Source organism: Dromaius novaehollandiae, chromosome 2, assembly GCF_036370855.1.
Source record: "Dromaius novaehollandiae isolate bDroNov1 chromosome 2, bDroNov1.hap1, whole genome shotgun sequence".
NCBI lineage: Eukaryota > Metazoa > Chordata > Aves > Casuariiformes > Dromaiidae > Dromaius > Dromaius novaehollandiae.
In genome coordinates, this window is record NC_088099.1 from 996,304 (window position 1) to 1,014,705 (window position 18,402).

At 65.2% G+C, this 18,402-nt stretch overlaps 2 protein-coding genes and 1 long non-coding RNA gene across 4 annotated transcripts in view; all 3 read left to right on the forward strand.

Moving 5' to 3' along the window:
• The window catches only part of LOC112993724 (uncharacterized), a 41,513-nt gene that overhangs the window by 20,605 nt on the left and 2,506 nt on the right, over positions 1-18,402 (forward strand). The window contains exons 11-14 of the mRNA XM_064508057.1: positions 14,541-14,921; positions 16,078-16,204; positions 16,668-16,781; positions 17,895-18,149. Coding sequence (XP_064364127.1) covers positions 14,541-14,921; positions 16,078-16,204; positions 16,668-16,781; positions 17,895-18,149 — 877 coding nt within the window. The remainder of the gene's footprint in view (positions 1-14,540; positions 14,922-16,077; positions 16,205-16,667; positions 16,782-17,894; positions 18,150-18,402) is intronic.
• Positions 153-7,182, forward strand: LOC112993599 (zinc finger protein 282-like). The gene is made up of 6 exons (XM_064505594.1): positions 153-240; positions 351-749; positions 1,370-1,496; positions 3,281-3,391; positions 3,634-3,744; positions 4,995-7,182. Exons 1-6 carry the CDS (start codon positions 217-219, stop codon positions 5,909-5,911), a joined length of 1,689 nt encoding a protein of 562 aa, XP_064361664.1. The 5' UTR covers positions 153-216; the 3' UTR covers positions 5,912-7,182.
• On the forward strand, positions 9,550-12,786 carry LOC112993597 (uncharacterized). Of its 2 annotated transcripts, none has more exons than XR_010387506.1 (3): positions 9,550-9,635; positions 11,302-12,292; positions 12,603-12,786. It is a non-coding gene; the product is annotated as an uncharacterized LOC112993597 (long non-coding RNA). The 2 variants fall into 2 exon arrangements; XR_010387507.1 differs by having other exon boundaries at positions 11,302-11,419.

Consider the following 18,402-nt stretch of genomic DNA (forward strand, 5'->3'; position numbering starts at 1 on the left):
ACTGCCGCCTGCTGCGCGCTCCGCCCGCCGCCAGGGAGCGCCGCCGCCCCGTCCCGCCGCCGCCGCGGCTCCCAGCCTGCCCCGCGGCACCTGGCATGGCCGCTCTGCCCCGCCGCTGCTGAGGAGGCGCCGGGCCCGCCCGCCCCGCCCGCCCCGCCCGCCGCCACCGTCGCCCGCCGCCGCCTCCCGCCTCCGCCGCCGCCGCCGCGCTCGGCCATGGCCGACTGGGCCCCCGCGCAGGTAAGCGCCGCCCCCGCCGCCCGGCCCCGCCGCGCCCCCGGCCCCGCCGCCCCCCGCCGCCCCCCGCGGCGCGGGCGGCGGTGCCACGGCGCGGTGCGTCCCGCCCGCAGGAGCTCGAGTGGGACATGGAGCCGCAGGAGCTGCCGCTGGCGCCGCCGCCGCCGCCCGCCGAGCAGGGCGCCGCCGGGGAGGCCGAGCCGCCCGCCGCCGAGCTCTCCGTGACGCTGGTGGCCGAGCTGCAGGCCGTGGACCGCAAGGTGGACTCGCAGGCGGCGCAGCTGATGAACCTGGAGGGGCGGATGCGCATGGCCGAGACCAAGCTCATCGGCTGCGAGAAGACGGCCGTGGAGTTCGGCAACCAGCTGGAGAGCAAGTGGACCGCGCTGGGCACCCTCATCCAGGAGTACGGGCAGCTGCAGAAGCGCCTGGAGAACATGGAGAACCTGCTCAAGAACAGGAACTTCTGGATCCTGCGGCTGCCGCCCGGGGCAAAGGGGGAAGTGCCCAAGGTATCGCCCCGGCCCCGACGCGGGTTGCTTTGCATGTCCTCCGCTCCGGCAGTTCTGTTTCAGGGCGGCTGCGGTTCGGCTTGGCTTGCCGGGACGCTGCGTCCCTGCGGCCATGTCTGCAGGTCGGTGCTCGCTGTGAAGCGTGTTTCGCGTCGGTGACATACGCTCGGGCTATAGCCATGGTGCGCAACAAGCGTGTGGGGTCCCGGGCAGCTTGGTGCGGGCGAATCCGTGCCGGCAGAGCTCTGAACCGTGCAGCTCCCGTGGTGCGGTCTCGTCCCGTGCGCGTGCCTCGGTTTACCGGTGTGCGCCCAGTTCCTGTTCGGAGGAACCGCGGGAGACTAGTGTCGAGTTTGGCACGGGGAAGGAGTGTCTGGGCGCTGTGCTAAAGACACCGTCTGCAGCACGGGGAGCGAGGCGTAGGCAGGTGGTGAAGGAAATCCCCGCCGTTTCCCTCGTGGGCTGGGGCAAAGCCGTGCAGAGCGAGGGGACGTGTGGGTCATGTGGCAGGGAACGGGCATCGCTGCGCAGAACCATGCTGCACGGCGCTTGCAGTTGTTCCCAGATGTTTCCTTCAACAGGAGGCAAAGCAGTTGAGCGTGTGATGCTTTCGATTGCAGGTCCCGGTGGCATTCAACGACGCTTCGTTTAATTTCTCTGAGCAGGAGTGGAAAAGCTTGAACGAATGGCAAAAGGAGCTTTACAGGCATATCATGAAAGGCAACTACGAGGCTGTGATCTCGATGGGTAAAGACTGGCTGGGCTTCGCCCTGGGCTTCCTGACGTGCCAGGTTTTCTCAGGGCCTGGTGGCTACCAGCACCCCTGTGGCTGGTGAATCGGGGAGGGTGGATGGTGTGGTGGTCTGGTAACGCGTTACGTTGACTTTCAACAGCAGCCCTGGAAATGTAGACGTTCAGTCCTCACGTTTTTAGCTTAGCTTCGTGGATGGCTTTCCCAAGAGCTTCGCTACAGCGGCCATGTCTCATTGATGGTCTCTGTGGCCCGTAGAAGCCGGGTGAGGACCTGGGTAGTGAGGAGGAGGGGAAATGAGAGGACCCTAAAGCTAGGGAAAGACAGGAAAAGGGGAGCTTCTTACTCTGTCCTGCGAAGGTCCACAGATCCACTGTGCTGGGTGCCTCAGCCGCTTGCCGCTTGGGGCGGTTCCTGGCAGCAGGGGGGTGCCCTGCCTCCCCAGGCTCCTTCTAGGCTTTTCTGTGGATGAGCAGTCCTTCCATCCGCAGAGCCTTTCGTCGGGAAGGCGAGCGAGGTTCATCAGCCGTCTGCCTCAGTGCTCTGCCTCATCCCGATCCGAGCCCCGGGGAGGCCCCTCGTGTGCAGACCGCGGTCGTAGCTGCTCCTGCAGCTGTCAGGAGTTGAGCTGGGCAGAGGCAGAGGGCAAAGGCAGGCCCTGCCGTCCGCTTCCCCTCCATGGGGCTCAGTGCAGCACGTTCAAGGCCCCGTGAAAGTGCTCTGCTCCCTCCTTGCTGTCCAGGCTGTGAGGAAATGTTCTGACCTGTGCTGCACTGCTGCGGACGTGTCACCCTTGCGAGCACCTACATGTGTCTTGAGAAAGGATCTTGCCCTGGCTGGACACCAGTGCCCAGTGCTTGGGAGCACTTGTATACAAGCTTACCAAACTCTGCATCCTGCTGCCCAAATCTGGCTGATCCGTGTATTTTTTTGGGGGTGTGAGGGGTGTGAGGGAGTGTAGAGGTCTGCTGCAGTCCCTGTGTACAAGGGAGAAGAGTAAATATTGCCCCCCGTTCTCCTGTTTAAAAAACAGCCCTGCGTCCTGCTTCAGAGGCACAGGAACGTAACGCTCCTTCCGAAAGGGATCTGTGGATCTGAGCCTGAGGCTTAGAAAAATGTATCTGTGCTTAATCTGCAGGTTTCCTCTCTTTGAGTAGTTGGGTTCTAGGATCAGGCCCTCATACAAGGCAAACAGATTCACCAGAGCAGTGGTGGAAATTAGTAACCAGAGACTCGCATTTGTTGTTGCAAAATGAAATTTTCCACTCTCCATAGTAGGAGAGGTTGTGATTTCCCCTTTCCCCCATCGAAATCTGCAAACAGCCTGTGACTCGGAAGAACGGGATGGAACAGTTGTGGCTGTGGAAATCCTCGGCCGGAGGGGACTGTGTGGGGAGGGCACTCCTCTGTCGCCGCTGGCTGACAGGTCTGGTTCTGTCCCCAAGCTGAAGTTCCCTTTGTAGTGGATCCGCGGACCTTAGCACGAAGGAGAAGACAGGAAGTCTGGAGGTAAGCACAGACGCATTTTCTTATTCTCCTCCTCACGCTGCAGGCTGGGAGGTGCTCCTCACCTGAGCAGAGTGTGCTCCTGCAATCCGCTCATGTTCCCAGGGCCCAGACCAGGTGAGCGGTGCAGATGTGTGAGAGCATCTTCTTAAGCCTCTCTTCCCATTTCCTGTCATCCCCAGCAGTGAAGGCAGGTTGGTGGGCAAAGGTTTAACAGTCTCTGTCCTGCAAGGGCGAAGGAAATGTTCTCACCTCTTCTTTTTTTCACGTGCAGATGCTGCCATTTCTAAGCCGGACCTTCTGGCACGGATTGAACAGGGAGAGGATCCCAACGCTGAGGATCAGGGTGACTCTGAGGGAGAAACCCCTACGGATCCCAGCACCGGTGAGCTATAAAATTCCTGGGACTCGGTGGGAAGGTAGAAAATGGGCACGTGGTTATCACAGCCTGCCTGAGCTCTTCCACTGGCTTCTGTTGATGAGTTTTGCCAGAATTGTCCTTGGGTGGAGAGGGGGCTTTGCCTTCAGAGCTGACTCCTACCTGATGTTGCCCTCTCTCCTGAAATCCTCGGTAAAGCAGGCAGAAGCTGTGAATGTAAACTCACGTCGCTCTTTTCCTGTGCACAGAATTTTCCTTTCCTGGCCCAGATGAGAGCTCGTGGAGTAAATACGAAGAGACTCTGGCTGAGAGTCACGAGGGCTCTGAAGAGGAGGATAACGCAGAGGTTGCTAGTACATGTGAGTTAGAAGCGCAGAGCTTCGCCGAGCGCTGCACCGAGGTGGAGCGGCCGAGGGGGGAGACGGCCGCGGGCTCAGGCTCTGGGCACGCGGTGGGGATTGCCCAGGCGTGGGATCCTGCCTGTGCTGTGAGCTCTGCCACGCTGGCGTCGAGGGTCAGCACGGAAGCTGGGTGACAGCCGTGGCAGACGGACAACGCGTGCGGCAGCTACAGTACAGGAGCAGCAAGGCTGTAAAAGCCGCTGCCGGCTAGCGAGCGCAGCTCAGCCGTGCAGGGTCGGTCACTCAGCCGGGTGTCACGCTTGTAGTCTGGCCAGCTTTGAGCTGGAGTGCGCATAGTGCAGGCAGACTTCGATGGCTTTAGCAGCAAAGAACAACGCGTAAACTGGTGTGTTTCCCAGGTTTCTGTCTCAGCCAGATATGAGGCTTTTTGTGGGACAGCAAAAGGCCTGGCCTTGTCCCTGCCTGTGGTAACGCGTAACTGCTCGCTTAAGGAAAGCTTGCTAGGACGTGGTTTTGGTCTCCTGGCCTTGTTCTCAGAAGCAGCTGAACTCTTCTGGCTGATGCTTTTCCAAAAATTCAGCCTGATGGAAACAAAGCGGCCCGTTTTCAAACTGCACGTTTAGATGTTTGGCAAAGTGAGGAGCAACTGAAGAGTCCTGTGATAGGGAGTGCTCAGCAGCCTTCTCTGTGCACAGAAATACTGGGCACATCTCTGCCTTCTTGCATTCTGCAGAAACCTGTTGCTTTTCAGACCTCTTTCTACCTTCCCAGATCCTCTGTGCTCCTGTCATCCTCTGTTTGCCGGGGTCCTTGGGGTTTGCTTTGAGTTACTGTTGTTTGTGTTGTGGAAGATCCTTCAGCCCCTGGCCTGTGCGCTATACAAACCCAAAAGGAAAAGAGGGAGTTTTCCCCTTCCCTCTCTTTTTATTTCGCTGTCCTAAACTGCATGTTCTCAAAGATCTGTTCTGCTTCATCTCCTGCTGAGAAACCCACTTTTTTTCTCTGTCTAGCTAGCTAGAGAGGTCTCATCATCATGTTATCTGAGCTTTCCCAGGAAGTCAAAATATTCTGGCTTTGTTTGTATTCCAGTGCTGCTTAGATAGCTTCTCGATGGGACTTGCAACCCTGTAGTGCCAGGTACTGTTTGTGCAGTGCAAAGACCACCTCTGCCCCAAAAGATCGTTCAGTCTAAATAACGAGGCAGTTCTTATCTCAAAGGAATGACATAACTGTCTCTGCTCTGTCAGATGCACAGCAGTGTGAGGAGGAAGGTCCAGAGAGCCTTGAGCTTCCCAGCTCGTTATCAGGAAAATGGGAAGATGTTTTCGCAAGCCCTGAGGAAGAGGTAAAGCCAGCCAAGAGTCGCAGTGGATCCACCCCACAGCAGAGAACGGCGACGGGCAATGGGCTGAGGCGATCCGCTCGCCGTGGGAGGGACTTGGCGAAGAAGGACGCTCCGGAGGAGGCGGCTGCGGTGGAAGGGCCGTACATCTGCTGCGAGTGTGGGGAGAGCTTCCTGGACAAGCAGCTCTTTGCCACGCACCAGAAAGCCCACGCGGGCGAGGAAGCCTGCACTTCCCTGGAGCAAGGGGAAAGCTTCCGGCAGAAATCCAAAGCGACTCCTCCGAGAGCCCACGGGCCGTCCCGCTCCAAACCGTCCAAGCGCCCCGATTCGGAGAAGGGCTCCGGTCTCAAGTATGGCTTTGTCAGGCACCAGGCTAACAACATGGTGGAGAGACCGTACACCTGCTCCCAGTGCAAGGAGAGCTTCAGCCTGGAAGTGAGCCTTATCCTGCACCAGAAGCTTCACACGGGGAAGGGCGATGGGCCGCTGACCTGTACCTACTGCGGGAAGGACTTCCGGGACCTCTCCAAAGCCATCCGCCATCAGCGCATCCACACGGGGGAGAGGCCTTACCAGTGCACGGAGTGCGGGAAGAGCTTCATCCGGAGGGATCACCTGCTCAAGCACTGGCGGGTCCATACCGGGGAGACTCCCTACCAGTGTCCCGTCTGCGGGAAGCACTTCCGCTACAAAGAGTCGCTGAATTGTCACCAGAAAATCCACTCGCGCAACCCGCGGCCCATGGAGGACTCGCAGCCCAACATGGAGTCGGCAACTCAAACTGGCCATTTCTGCGTGAAAAAAGAAACTAAGCAGTAGCGCTGCTGTGGGTGGCAAGGGCGGAAGGGCTCACGGTTACGATACAGTCTAGCAGGTGGACGAGCAGCATGATGGGAAGTGAACTTGTATCGCAGCTAATCCATGTGGTCGTGCTACAAAGCCCGCTTTGTTGAAGCATCAAAGGAATTCCTCTTAAAAACTCTCACGAGAAGGCCTAGGCACCTCTTCAGCCCTGCGGGGTTACGTGGGACTTCCGTAGCGGCGTAGGCCTTGTACTAGTTGTCCCCTACGCAGGTTTGGATTTTGCCTGTAGAGAATAATCCCGAGAGATTCTCTGGGGTCCGTATTTCGCAGGTGTTTCCCCACCTATCTATGTGCATATTGAGGAGTGACATGCTTTCGCTTTCGTTCTTTTCCACTCGTTTCACCGCAAGGCTGGAAGCATGAGAGAGGGAGGGACGACACCATTCCCAGGCAGCTGGCCGCTCGCCCCGGTTGCGCCGACGCGCCTCGAGCAGCAGCCCTGTGCCGCGAGGCCGGGGCTGGGATCAAGGGGGGAGAGAGGAAGCAGAGATGCGGTTAGGGACCTGACGCAGGATTTGTGCAAGGCAGAAAAGCAAAGAGGAGAGAGTGGCAAAGAGCAAGGTGAGAAGAAGTAGGTGCAGAAGGAATGGCCAGGAAGGACAAGGGGCTCAGGACATTGGGACAGAGATTGGAGCAGGAGGAATCGGGAGGGGAAGTGTGTGGTGTATAGAGGCGCAGCTGAGCACCTAACCCGAAGAGGAGATGTCTCTGTTCTTGAAGGATGTAACTGGCACCAGTCAGGCTTTAGTTTCCCTCTGGCCCAAGGGAAAGGTGCCGCTGGTCTGTCAGACGAACTCCTGTCAATGAAGGTGATTTTATTTTATTTTATTTTTTTAACTGGGTTTGGTCTCACACTCAGGTAAGTCAGACAAGTGAAAGCAACTTCTCCTAACCCCTGTAAAGAGTTGTTTGGTTTTTTAGTTAATCTAGAACTAGTATATTATTATTATTATTATTATTATTATTATTATTATTATTATACAAGGAAATGTGTGGCACTATATTTCACAGTTGATCTAAAACACTTAAATGTATGAGGTAACTGACCCGAGTTTTTTCAGACGTCTATGTAAATATTGGCTGGATTCTCTAAGAGCTAAGTGGTGTTGTTCCTGAGGTGACTGTCAGTTGGTGTCTCTTCCGCTGTGTATCGTCAGCTGCTGGTTTGTGATCGTGTTTTGTATTAACTTTTGTAAAGTCCGTCAATACAGTGTTTCCACTCTGAAGACCGTGTGGGGTGAGTGGTCGCAGCCCGAGTCCCCTTGCTTGGCCTCAGTATTTCGTCCTCGCTCTCCCTTCTCCTGTAGTGACAACTGCAGCGCGCCGGCCTGCACCTGGCTGTTGTTTATTAGCGTTTTCCAGGTAACTTGCTGAACTGCTGAACTGCCCGAGCTGAGCTGGGTCCGCTCAAGCTGCTGCTGTCCGTGCCAAGCCTCTGAGGAGTCGAGTCCCGCAAAGGAGGCTGCTTGGAGCAGCTCTGGGGCAGCTGTGTGCGCTGACGGTTGGGGTTCAGCATCTGGGGTTCACGTTTTTAAGCTTTTTTTCTGCTGCCGTTACGGCTGGAAGCAGACTCTGGTTTTACGTGAAGGTGGCACCGCGCCTCCGGGAGCTGGCCTGCACCGCGCCAACGTGGCCACGGCGAGGGCCGAGGAGTCGCCTGCCGCCGCCGGACTCTGCTGCGCGGGTGGAGCTGGGACGGCGTGCGGCTGCCGCACCGGCCCCGAGCGTCGCAGCCGGGCGCCGAGCCGGGACGTCGCTGCCCTCCAGCGCTGACTTTGGCCTCGCAGCGGATGCGAAGGGCCCCGAGCGCTCTGAGAGGGGCTGTGCATGCTGCGGGCTCCTTTTCCTACCTTGCCCGGACAGGGTGGCCTGAGCGGAGCTGGAGGCTGCCGGGCGCGAGGGACGGCGGCGCGCGTGGCCCTGCTTGCTCGGGCCCGCTGCCCCGAGGAGGGGCGGCCGCAGAGCCGGGCAGCGCCGGGGACACTGGCTTTGCCTCGCCTCGCTCCTTGTACCAGAGCTGCCAATAAACTGCTCCTGCCAGGCCTGGCCCTGTAGGGCAGCGCGGGGTTTTGTCTCCGCGCCGGCTCCTCAGCTGTCCCCGTGTGCCCGTGCCCTCCCTCGTGCCCGTCCCGCCGTCCCTTGGGCCCTCCGCCGCCTCTCTCCCGCCGGTCGCTTGCTCCGCAGCTCTGCCGTCGCGGTGGCGGAGGCACCCCGGGGCTGTGCTTTGGCACTGGCTGCTGGAAGCTCCTGTTTCCTCCCCTTTCCCCCCTGGGAGCAGCTCCGGGGCAGCCGCTTGGCTCCTGCTTAGCTCCGCCGGCTGCCGGAGGTGGGTGCACAGAGGAGGCAGCGCCGTGCGGACCTGCCAGCCGCGGCCCCCCGTTTGCTGCAGCAGTTACCGATTTTCAGAGCGTCCCTGGCTTGTTCTGCAGCAGGTTCCCCCTGCGCGGGCAGAGCCTGTCCTCGCCGCCGGGGCACAGCGACCTGGCAGGCGGCAGAAATACAGCCGGGGAACACCCCTCTCCCCGGAGAAGTGCCGAAGGGTCTCCAGCCCCCGGACAACCTGCTCTGCTCCTGCCCGGAGGTCCCCGTCTCTCCACCACGTCTGGTCTCCCCCGTTGGTCCCGGCAAGGATGGGTGGTGGTCGAAGGAGGCGCCTGCGGGACCCAACCTTGGGTCCAACCCAGGGTCCTCCCCGTGCCGGCCAGGCTGCCCTCCGGGATTTGGGGACCAGTGGTTGGTTACAGCCACTCCTTGCCCGGGCAGGGGCTGCGGCTGCAGGATTTTCCTCCCAAAAGTCCATTCCTGTGAGGAGGGAGGGCTTGACTCCCGCTCCCATCCGTTAGAGGCTGTTCCTGGAGCTTCTCCTCCATCTTTCCACAAATGGCACCATTTCCCGGTCATTGGAGCGCTTGGTCCTGCCAGCTTCCCCTTATTGTCACCATGGTCTGGGACCTCCGAGGGAAGCAAACCTGCACACCGGGAGGCTGCCAGTATGGGAATGGGGCCCATCCATGTGACTGCACTGGGATGGGATGGGATGGGATGGGATGGGATGGGATGGACAGGTGGGACAGATGAGCTAGGCTGGGACAGGACGAAACAGGATGGATGAGATGGAGGGGAAGGATGGGATGGGATGGATGGGATGGGACAGGACAGGATGGGTGGGACAGATGGGTTGGGATGGATGGAATGGGATGAGATGGGATGGGACAGAACAGGACAGATGGGATGGGACAGGATGGGACAGATGGGCTGGGCTGGGATGGATGGCATGGGATGGAGGGGATGGGATGGGATGAAAGGGATGGGGGGGATGGGATGGATGGGAGGGGACAGGACAGGACAGGATGGATGGGATGGAAGGGATGGGACAGATGGGCTGCGCTGGGAGGGATGGCAGGGGACAGGACAGGATGGGTGGGGTGGGACGGGACAGGGGCTCGCGGGGGGGCAGCGGGGCGCGGTTGCCATGGCGACGCCGGCCGCCATTTCACACCTGGGCCGCGGGGCGCGAGGTCGCGGCGCTTCCGCCCCGCCCCGCCCAGCTGCCCCGGCCCCGGCCCCGGCCCCGGCCGCGCCGCCGCGGGCCGCCAGGGGGAGCCGTGAGGGGGCGCGGTGGCGGCGGCGGTCGGGGGGCGGCTCGGGCGCGGTCATGGCGGCGCGGAGCCCCGCGCAGGTAGGGGCCGGGCCGGGCTGGGCCGCGCCGGGCCGGGGGGCGGGAGGCCCTCGGCGCCGGCCGGGAGGGACCGGGGGCCCCGGCGCTCCGCCGCGCTCCGGGACGCGCTGCCGTCGAGGGGCGCAGCGCGGCGGGGGGTGCGGAGCAGCCCGCACCCCCCCCCCCCGCCCAGTGCCCCTCCATCGCTGCCAGGAGCTGCCCGGGGCCGCCTCCATCCCTCCCAGTTCCCCCAGCCCCCCCCAGTGCCCCCTCCATCCCTCCCAGTGCCCCCTCCATCCCTCCCAGTGCCCCTCGGCCCTCCCCAGTGCTGCCTCCATCCCCCCCCCCGTGCCCCCTCGATTTCTCACAGTTCCCCCTGCCCCCCCCCAGTGCCCCCTCCATCCCCCCCAGTGCCTCCCGGCCCCCCTCGTGCCCCCTGCATCCCCCCCAGTGCCCCCTCCATCCCTCCCAGTTCCCCCTGGCCCCCCCAGTGCCGCCTCGATCCCTCCCAGTTCCCCCCAGCTCTCCCCAGTGCCCCCTCCATCCCCCCCAGTTCCCCTTGGCCCCCCCCGGTGCCCCCTTAATCCCTCCCCGTTCCGCTCGGCCATCCCCAGTGCCCTCTCTATGCCCCCCAGTTTCCCCTCAGCCCTCCCCAGAGTCCCCTCCATCCCCCCCCAGTTCTCCCAGGCTCTCCCCAGTTCCCCTCAGCCCCCCCTAGTGCCCCCTCAGTCCCCCCAGTTCCCCTTGGCCCTCCCCAGTGCCCCCTCCACCCCCCCCCCCAGTTCCCACAGCCATCCCCAGTGCCCCCTGATCCCCCCAGTTGTCCCAGGCCCTTTCCAGTCCCCCCTCCATCCCACCTCCCCCCCTGGTCCCCTAGGCCCCCACTTTGATCAGCCCACTTCCCCCAGACCCCCCCCAGTCCCTCCTCAGTCCTCTCTGGTTCCCCCAGGCTCTCCCCAGTCACCCCTCAATCCTCCCCAGTCAGCCCAGTTCACCCTCAGTTTCCCCCAGTTCTCCTCCAGTCTCCCACTTCTCCTCCGTCCCTGTCTCCTCCCTGTCCCCCCCAGTCTGCCCAGGACGCCCTGGGGATCCCTCCCAGCGCCCCTCAGTCCCTCCCCCGGCCCGCTCCCGGCCCCCTGCTCCAAATGGGAGCCCCACGTTCCCGTCATCCCCCTCCATGGGGCCGCGGGTGCCGTGCCGGGGGTGCCCGGGCCGCAGCCAGGCCGCCGGTCCTCGACTGCGGATGGAGGGAGAGGGGAATAAACAGGCAAAAAGCCCCCGGGGGGGTGGGCAGGCGCACAGGCGAGCGCCCGCGCAGCGAGAGCAGCTTGCGGTGGGTGCTGTAAGGCAGCGCACGACAGCGATCGCACAGAGAGGTCTCATTTTTGGGGTGGCTTTGCAAGGCGAGGTCTCATTTTTGGGGTGGCTTTGCAAGGCCAGCTCCGCGGGCACGTGGCCTCGCAGCGGCTGTGCGAGCGGGGCCCCCTGCGCGCTGTGAAGAGCGGCGGGGTTTTCTACATGATTTTGGGTGCTCACCCCGGGAGCGGTGTTTGTACGGTTGTCCCAGTGCAAAGCTGCAGAGACAGCGTGTCCCCAGGGTCTGCGTCCCCAGCGTGTTTGTCCGCAGCGCAGCGTCTCCCTTCCGTCACCGCGGCTGCCATTGCAGTGGGGGTGTTTGTGGTTGCAGGTGCTGCTGACGTTTGGTGACATCTCGGTCTACTTTTCGGAGTCAGAGTGGGGGACGCGGGACAGAAGGACCTTTACGAGACCCGGGTGACGGGGAGCTGCGAATTGCTGGCCCCTGGGTAAGGAGACGTCTGCAGGGACATCCGCGCCCCGTTGTCAGCTGCTGTGACGGCTGCTGTGAGCCCGTCGGCCCGGATCCGCGCGCACCTCACGCCTGGGTGCTGCAGCAGGGCTTCGGTGCGACGCCAGACCTTTCGGCTGTTAGTCCTCCAAGCCGTGTTCAAGCTGGTGGTGGATACAGTGTCTGGGTGAGGTGTGGGCAGTCTCGTCCAGGGGATGACGGACATCTGTGCCGTCCCCACGCTGGTGGCTCGCAGGGCCGGACGCTCAGCTCCGCGCGTCCTCCCTCCTGCGGCACCCCGGGACGCGCCGCCCTTCAGCCCCGAGGGACGGCTGCGTCTGGCCGCACGGTCCCGGCCTCCCGGGCGGAGGGCTCGGGGGAGGCAGGAGCCGGCCAGCGGGCCGGGGATTGGCCTGGCAGCACTGGAGGTTAGTGGGAAGGCAGCGCCCTGCAGCCGGCTTCCTCCCTGCCGGAGCTCCTCCCCTCGCAGGGATGGGTCTGCGCATCCCCCGGGAGCCCCCCGGGGAGCATTCCCTGCTCCTTGCCTGCCCCGGAGCCCGGAGCCGAGGTGGGAAGCCCCTCGCGCTCGCACGTTACGGAGGTTTCCTGCGGGTGAACAACCTGCTCCCCCTGCCCGTCCTCTGCCCCGCGCAGGTTGCGGAGCCCCCGTCGCGCGTCGCGACGGAGCGCGTGTCCCGGAGCTGCCTCCTGGGCGGGAGGAGAGGACGGTCCCTGTGCGCAGGGAGACGCCGAGGAGCGAGATACCCCCACGAACGACACCAGCGCGGCGACGGGGGTCTGCGATGGCTCGGGAAGCGCCGGGAGGATCCGTCTGCGGACACCTCTGTCCCCTCCCCGGCACGTTCCCCAGGTGCGGGCAGCAGCCCCCCTGCGCCCTTGGACCCCGCGCCGCTGGGCGGTGCGCGCAGAGACGACTCTCTCCCTCCTTTTCTGGAACGATCTCGCGTCAGGCCTTTAACACAAGTGCACAGAGGGCTTCAAACCGCGCCCGGCCCCGCGTTCCTGCGTCCCGCGCTGGGCCCGGAGGGCGGACGCGCCGCGGCGGTGGCTGCTGTCCCGCTCCACCACCCGGGAGCGAGGATGGCCAGAAAAGCGGGGAAGGGAACCAAGGCGGGGGGGAGCGCGGGACCTCCTCACCCTTCCATCCCTTCTGCTTCCAGCTGAAGGCTCCAGCTGAAGACGGCCACGCCACCGAGGCAGGACAGGGGTGACGTGAGCCCGGAGCCGCGCGGGGCGTCACCGGCAGAGCCCCTTCCCCGCGTCGGGAGCCCGGTGACGTGCCGGTTCTCGCCCCGTGTGTTTGTACCTTGTTAACTGTTCGCAATAAATCTGTCTTTTGCTTAAGCCCGGGCGTGCTACGCTGCTCCCGGGGATGCCGGTGGCACGGGGGGCACGGGGACATGGCGGCCCCTTCCCACCACCCGGAGCCGCCTCTCCTGCCTCGGCCGTTCCCCGGGGGGCAGCGGGGAGAGCTGAGCCGAGGCGGCGGCAGCCTTCGAGGGCCGCGGGGCCGCCACGGAGAGCGGGACGAGGAGGACGGAGCTCAACCGCAGCGGGAAAATCCCCGCGGACGGGAGGGGAGCGGGTACGGCCCGGCGCGGGGGGCAGAGCGCCCGCTCCCCGGGAAGGGACGGGACGGGACGGGACGGGGGCGGGGGGGGCCCGCTGCCGCCCGGGGAGCCGCGGGGGGGGGCCGGGCCACGCAGGGCTGCGCAGGGCCCGCAAGCGGGGCCGGGCCCGGCGGCGGCGGCGGCGGCCGGGGTGGGGGGGACCCGACGGTGCGGGCGCGGTGATGCCGTCGGTGCGGCAGGGGGCGCTGCGGCGGCGGCGCGACCCCGCTCCGCCCCTCCCGGCGGCGGCGCCCGGCGCGGCGCGGCGGCGACGGCGGCGGTGGCGGCTCCCCCTGGCGGCTCGGCGGGGCAGCAGCAGCGGCGGCGGCCGGAGCGCCCAGGCGCGGAGCGGCGGTGCCGGGACCCGGAGCCGCGCTCGGTCTCTCGCGCCCCGGCCGGGTCGGGCCGCCCCGCGCCGCCCCGCGCCGCCCCGCCCCGCCGCGCCGCCGCCGCCCCGCGCCGCGCCGCGCCGCCGCGCCGCCCGCCCCGCCGCGCCGCCGCGGGCCCAGCCCGATGCCCGGCGCCGGGCGGCGGTGAAGGGGAGCGAGCGGGCGCTGGATCCTCCCGGCCGCGGCCCCCGGGGCCCCGGGCAGGGAACAAAGGGCCATGGCCGCGGGGGCTCCCGCTCAGGTAAGGGCAGCCCTGCCCGCCGCCGCCGCCGCCGCCCCGTCGCTCGCCGCCCGCCCGGCCTGGCGCCCGCCGCCGCCGCCGCCGCCTCCCGCGGCGCCCTGCCCGCCCGGCCCGGGGTGGGGGGGGCCGCTGCGGCCCGGCCCGCCGCCGCCGCCCGCGCTCCCGGCGCCGCTGCCGGCGGGCGGCACGTCGGGGCGGGCCGCGCCGTCGGGGCCGCGGCGGCGGCGGCGGCGGCGGCGGGGGAGGGGGGCGCTGTCAGCGGCCGGGAGCGGGCGCGGCGCCGCCGCGCAGGGCCGGGGGGGGGGCGGCGGGGCCGCTGCCGTCGGGGCTGGCGGCGGGGGCGGGCGCGGCGGCGCGGCGCCGGGCGCCCGCGGCGGCGACCAGGCCCCGGGGCCCGGTGGGGGCCTCCCCGCGGCGGCGGGGCCCCCGCGGCCCCCCCCGCGGCGACGGGGCGGCCCCCCCCTCCTCCTCCGCGGCCCGGGCCCCTCCCCCGTGTCACCCTGCGGTCCCGCCCCCGCCGCGGTGACAGGGACCCCCGGTGTCACCTCGCCGTCCCCATGGCGACGGGGCGCCCTGCCCCGCGGCCGCCCGCCCCCTCCGGTGCCCCCCCCCGCGGGCCGCGGCCCTAAGCGGCGACGGGGGGGACCGGGCCCCGCCGCCGCGCCTGCTCTCCGCGGCCCTAAGCGGCTTAGCGGCGCCGGGCCGCGGCCTGCGAGCGGGTCAGGAGCTGAGCCGGGGAGGACAAACAGCCGGGGGCGGCGCGGGGAGGGGGGGACGAACGGCGGGGACGCGGCGGCCTCGGGGGGCTCCGGGCCCCCGCCGCCCCGTCAGCCGCCGCCCCCCGCTCTGCGCCCGCAGGCTCCCACCGAGCTGGCCATGGCGGCGCGGCGCCCCTCGCCCGGCCCCGAGCGCACCTCGGAGCGGGAGACGCAGACCGCCGAGCTCTCCGTGACGCTGGTGGCCGCCGTCCAGGCGGTGGAGCGCAAGGTGGACTCGCACTCCACGCGCCTGCTGGACCTGGAGGGCAGGACGGGCATGGCCGAGAAGAAGCTCATCGACTGCGAGAAGACGGCCGCGGAGCTGGGCACCCAGCTGGAGAGCAAGTGCGCGGCGCTGGGCACCCTCATCCAGGAGTACGGGCTGCTCCAGCGGCGCCTGGAGAACATGGAGAACCTGCTCAAGAACAGGAACTTCTGGATCCTGCGGCTGCCGCCGGGCAGGAAGGGAGAGGTCCCCAAGGTGAGGGCGCCCGGCGGCGGTTTGTCCTTTCGCCCCACGGTTTGGTTCGAGAGGGCAATCGAGGAACGGGGACGGGCGGGCGGCGGGGTGCAGGGCCGGGGAAGGAGCCCGTCGAGGTGCCGCTGCCGAGGGCAGGCCGGAGCCTGGGAGCCCGGCTCCGTCTCCTTGCGGTTCGGGCACAGCTGAGAGAAGCGACAAAAGCCGTCCAACATGAATATTCATCTCCCATTTGCATTGCATGACTCTCTCCCTAAAAGAAAGTTTGCTGATAGCACTATTTCGTTTAAAATGAGCGTTGCCGCTTACCCGGAGAGAGCCGAGGCCGTGTTTGCATGGGGCGCGATTAACGCCCGGCCCCAAAAACATCCCCGTGCCGCAGCCGGGAACCGGAGCGCCGCGTTGCCTGGCCGAAGGGCTCCGCTCGGGTGCCACGCTGCTCTCCCGGCCCGGCCGCATCCCGGGTTTATCCGCACAAATTATTAGCCACCAAACAGCCTCGAAAACGTTGCTCTGCTCCTGGACGATTGCAGGCAGAGCAAGGCTTCACCTTGCCCGTGGTTCAAGGGGAATTACGTGCTTGGTTCTGCTGAGAGGAGCTGTTAGGTGCCTACGTGAAACACTGGAGACGCTGCTTTGCTCCATAACTCACGGCAATTCGGAGCCCTTCCGGCCTGGGCAGAGTTTTCCCCGGAGCTCTGGGGTAATTGAATCCAGGGTTTCACGTCAGCTCATCAATAGAGATGAGGTTCAGTCCCAGTGCCCGGTTTTTATCTCGTTTGCACCGACTCGAGACTCGTGCGAGCCCGGCGACCTCTGCAGAGCGGCTGCTGCCGGCGGGACCGCGGCGGGGACCAGGGCAGTGCCGCTGGGAGAAGTCGCTGCCCGGCCTCCGGGCCGGTTCAGGGGTTTGGTCGAGACCTTTAATCTCTCAGAAACTTGTCCCGGAGCCATTTTCAAAGATAAACACAAACAAACTGAGGTCCGTAGAGCAGCGGCTTCTCCGGGTGGAGCTCAGGCGCGGAGGTCTCGGTGAGCCGTGGGTGAGAGGAGGCAAAGGCTTGCGAGGCAGCGGCTGCCGACAGCGGTCAGAGGTAACGCGCTCCTGCCTTGCGGAGAGCCGGGAATCTGCCTGAGCACGTGACGCTTGTGATTGCAGGTGCCGGTGACGTTTGACGACGTGTCCGTCTATTTCAACGACAAGGAGTGGGAGAAGCTGGAGGAGTGGCAGAAGGAGCTGTACAAGAACGTGATGAAGGGCAACTACGAATCCTTGGTCTCCCTGGGTAAATACGGGCTTTCCTCTCCCTGGGCGAAGGCGGTTTCTCGGAAGCTGCTGGCTGAGCGCAGTCCTGGGCATCTTCTAGCTCCTTCTGGAGGAGCAGAACTAAATGCCCCCAATGTCCCATTTTAAATGGGGACTTAAAAAGGCAGAAGGATGTTTCTAGTCCTTCTCTGCTGCTTGCTGGCTTTGGGTGAGGATGGGCTGTGCAAGGTGACCCCCTGCAAGGGCAGGGGCTGTCAGCGCAGGGCTGAGGGCAGCCTGGGTGGAGGTGGGCTGGAGACCGGCCGAGGCCCCTTCCAGCCTGGGTTGCTCTGTGGGCGGTGATCTGCCTTTCTCCCTCAGGTGCTCGTGGATGTCCCTGAGTCCCTTCGTGTTTCCACCCCGGGCGCAGGGGAGAGGTGGGCGGTCGGTGCCAGCGCTCCCAGTGCAGTAATCGCTCCCTCCATCCCTCTGTCTCTCAACAGACTATGCAATTTCCAAGCCTGGTGTCTTGTCCCAGATTGAGCAAGGAGAAGAATCGCGGGTCGGGAATGAGCAGGACTTGGAGGAGAGGGAGATCATTACTGATGCCACCGCAGGTGAGACAGCGGCTTGACGCAGGGCCGAAGCGGGAGCCATGCCGTGCGTTCGGAGGAGCTGAGAGTCTGGTCGCTCTGAGATAGGCAAAAAGGAGCAAGACTAAAATACTTGTTGCTGAGAGCTGTGACCATGGAGATTATCGGGAGGAATCTTAGATACGAGTGAGAAAGGTTCGGCTGATTAATGATTTGGCATCCAGGTAGGGCTCGACGTGTAAAGCAGGCCAAGCAGAGCCGAGAGTTTGGCACTAGGAGCTGACAGCAAGGAAAACATCTGCAACGAGACCGCTTCCCTGGGGAGCTGGTGTGCCTAGGAAAGGAGAATCAGTGCCCACCAGGAAGACGTGTCCACCCGCGGGAGTCACAGCCTTCCCAAAACCCTCTCCGCCCACTCGTGCGTGTGGTCTCCGGGTGCCTCGTGGGCTCTGGGTTTATCCTTGCAGGATCCCTCCGAGGCAGGAAAGCCGGCTGCCGTCCTGGCGAGCCGCAGGGATCTGCCCAAAGCCCGGGGCGGCTCCCACGCTCCGCTGCGCCCGGAGGCAGGGAGGCTCCTTGTCTGCTGGAGCCGGGGGTGTCCCGGCACCGCGGCTCGGGCAGGACGAGGCGGACACACCGCCCTGGCCGGGGAAACCGAGGCACCCGCAGCGCCGAGGTGGGGGGACGGCGTGAGGCGTCTTAGAAGAGGGAGCACCAGCCCCACTGCTGGTGTCACCCCGGCGTGCGGTCACGAAGACCCTCTGCTCTTGCTCTCGACCACAAGAGCTTTAAACTGGGGTCGACAGGAGAAGGAAACCATGTGAGGCATGTAGGGCCCTGCTGCCTGGGGGCCAGGGAGGGCTCAGGACTGCTAAACTGGCGGGTGCCGAGTCCCGAAAACCAGGTGGAGCTGGGAAGCTCCGTGCGGGCGGGCGGATCATGGCAGAGGTCACCGAAGGGGAGGGCGAGTTACCACCTGCAGCAGAGACGAAATATGGGAGATGCCGCTGCGGTCAGGCACCCAGGGCCAGCGCTTTGGGTTGTGGCCTCCTGAGCCAGGAACCGTGTGTCGCTGTGAGTGATTTCTCCTCTTTGCATCTGGGGAATGACCACGGGTGGAACCTCTCGTTGCTGCAGCTGGCATCAGGGTCGTGATCAAAACGGAGGAGCTCCTTCCCGAAGACAGTCCCGAGAACCCGGAGCTGCACGGGATGTCCGGGCAGTCGGAGGGGAGCTTCCAGAGCCCGGACGAAGAGGCGGCCTGCGAGAGCCCCTACGGCTCGGTTTCCCCTCCCAGAGACCTCCCGGGAACCAGCCTGGGCGACCCCGCCGAGTACGGCGCCGACTTCAGCGAGATCCAGAGGGTCATCGTTCACCACGGCAGCTGCACGGGTGAGACGCTCGGCGCGGGGCCGCGTGCGGGGGGACCTGGGGGCCCCGGGGGAGCTGCGCAGTGTCAGGCGACGGCGGGGGGAGCGCCCCGGCGACCACCGCTGCCGAAATGCTGGTGTTGCAGAGGGCGGGGAAGGGCTTAGTCCAACGAACCTGCTTCTCTGGGCTGCAGAGAGGAGCGGGCCGGGCCGTCGGCACGCGGTGCCGGTGGCGAGGGTCCCTTTGGAAACGGCCTCCCCGGGAGCACGTGTCG

Coding starts and splice junctions, on each gene's coding strand:
- LOC112993599 (XM_064505594.1), top strand. CDS start 217: ATGGCCGACTGGGCCCCCGCGCAG. Junction 1,497..3,280: donor CGAGGCTGTGATCTCGATGG/GTAAAGACTGGC, acceptor TTTCACGTGCAG/ATGCTGCCATTTCTAAGCCG. Junction 3,745..4,994: donor CGCAGAGGTTGCTAGTACAT/GTGAGTTAGAAG, acceptor CTGCTCTGTCAG/ATGCACAGCAGTGTGAGGAG.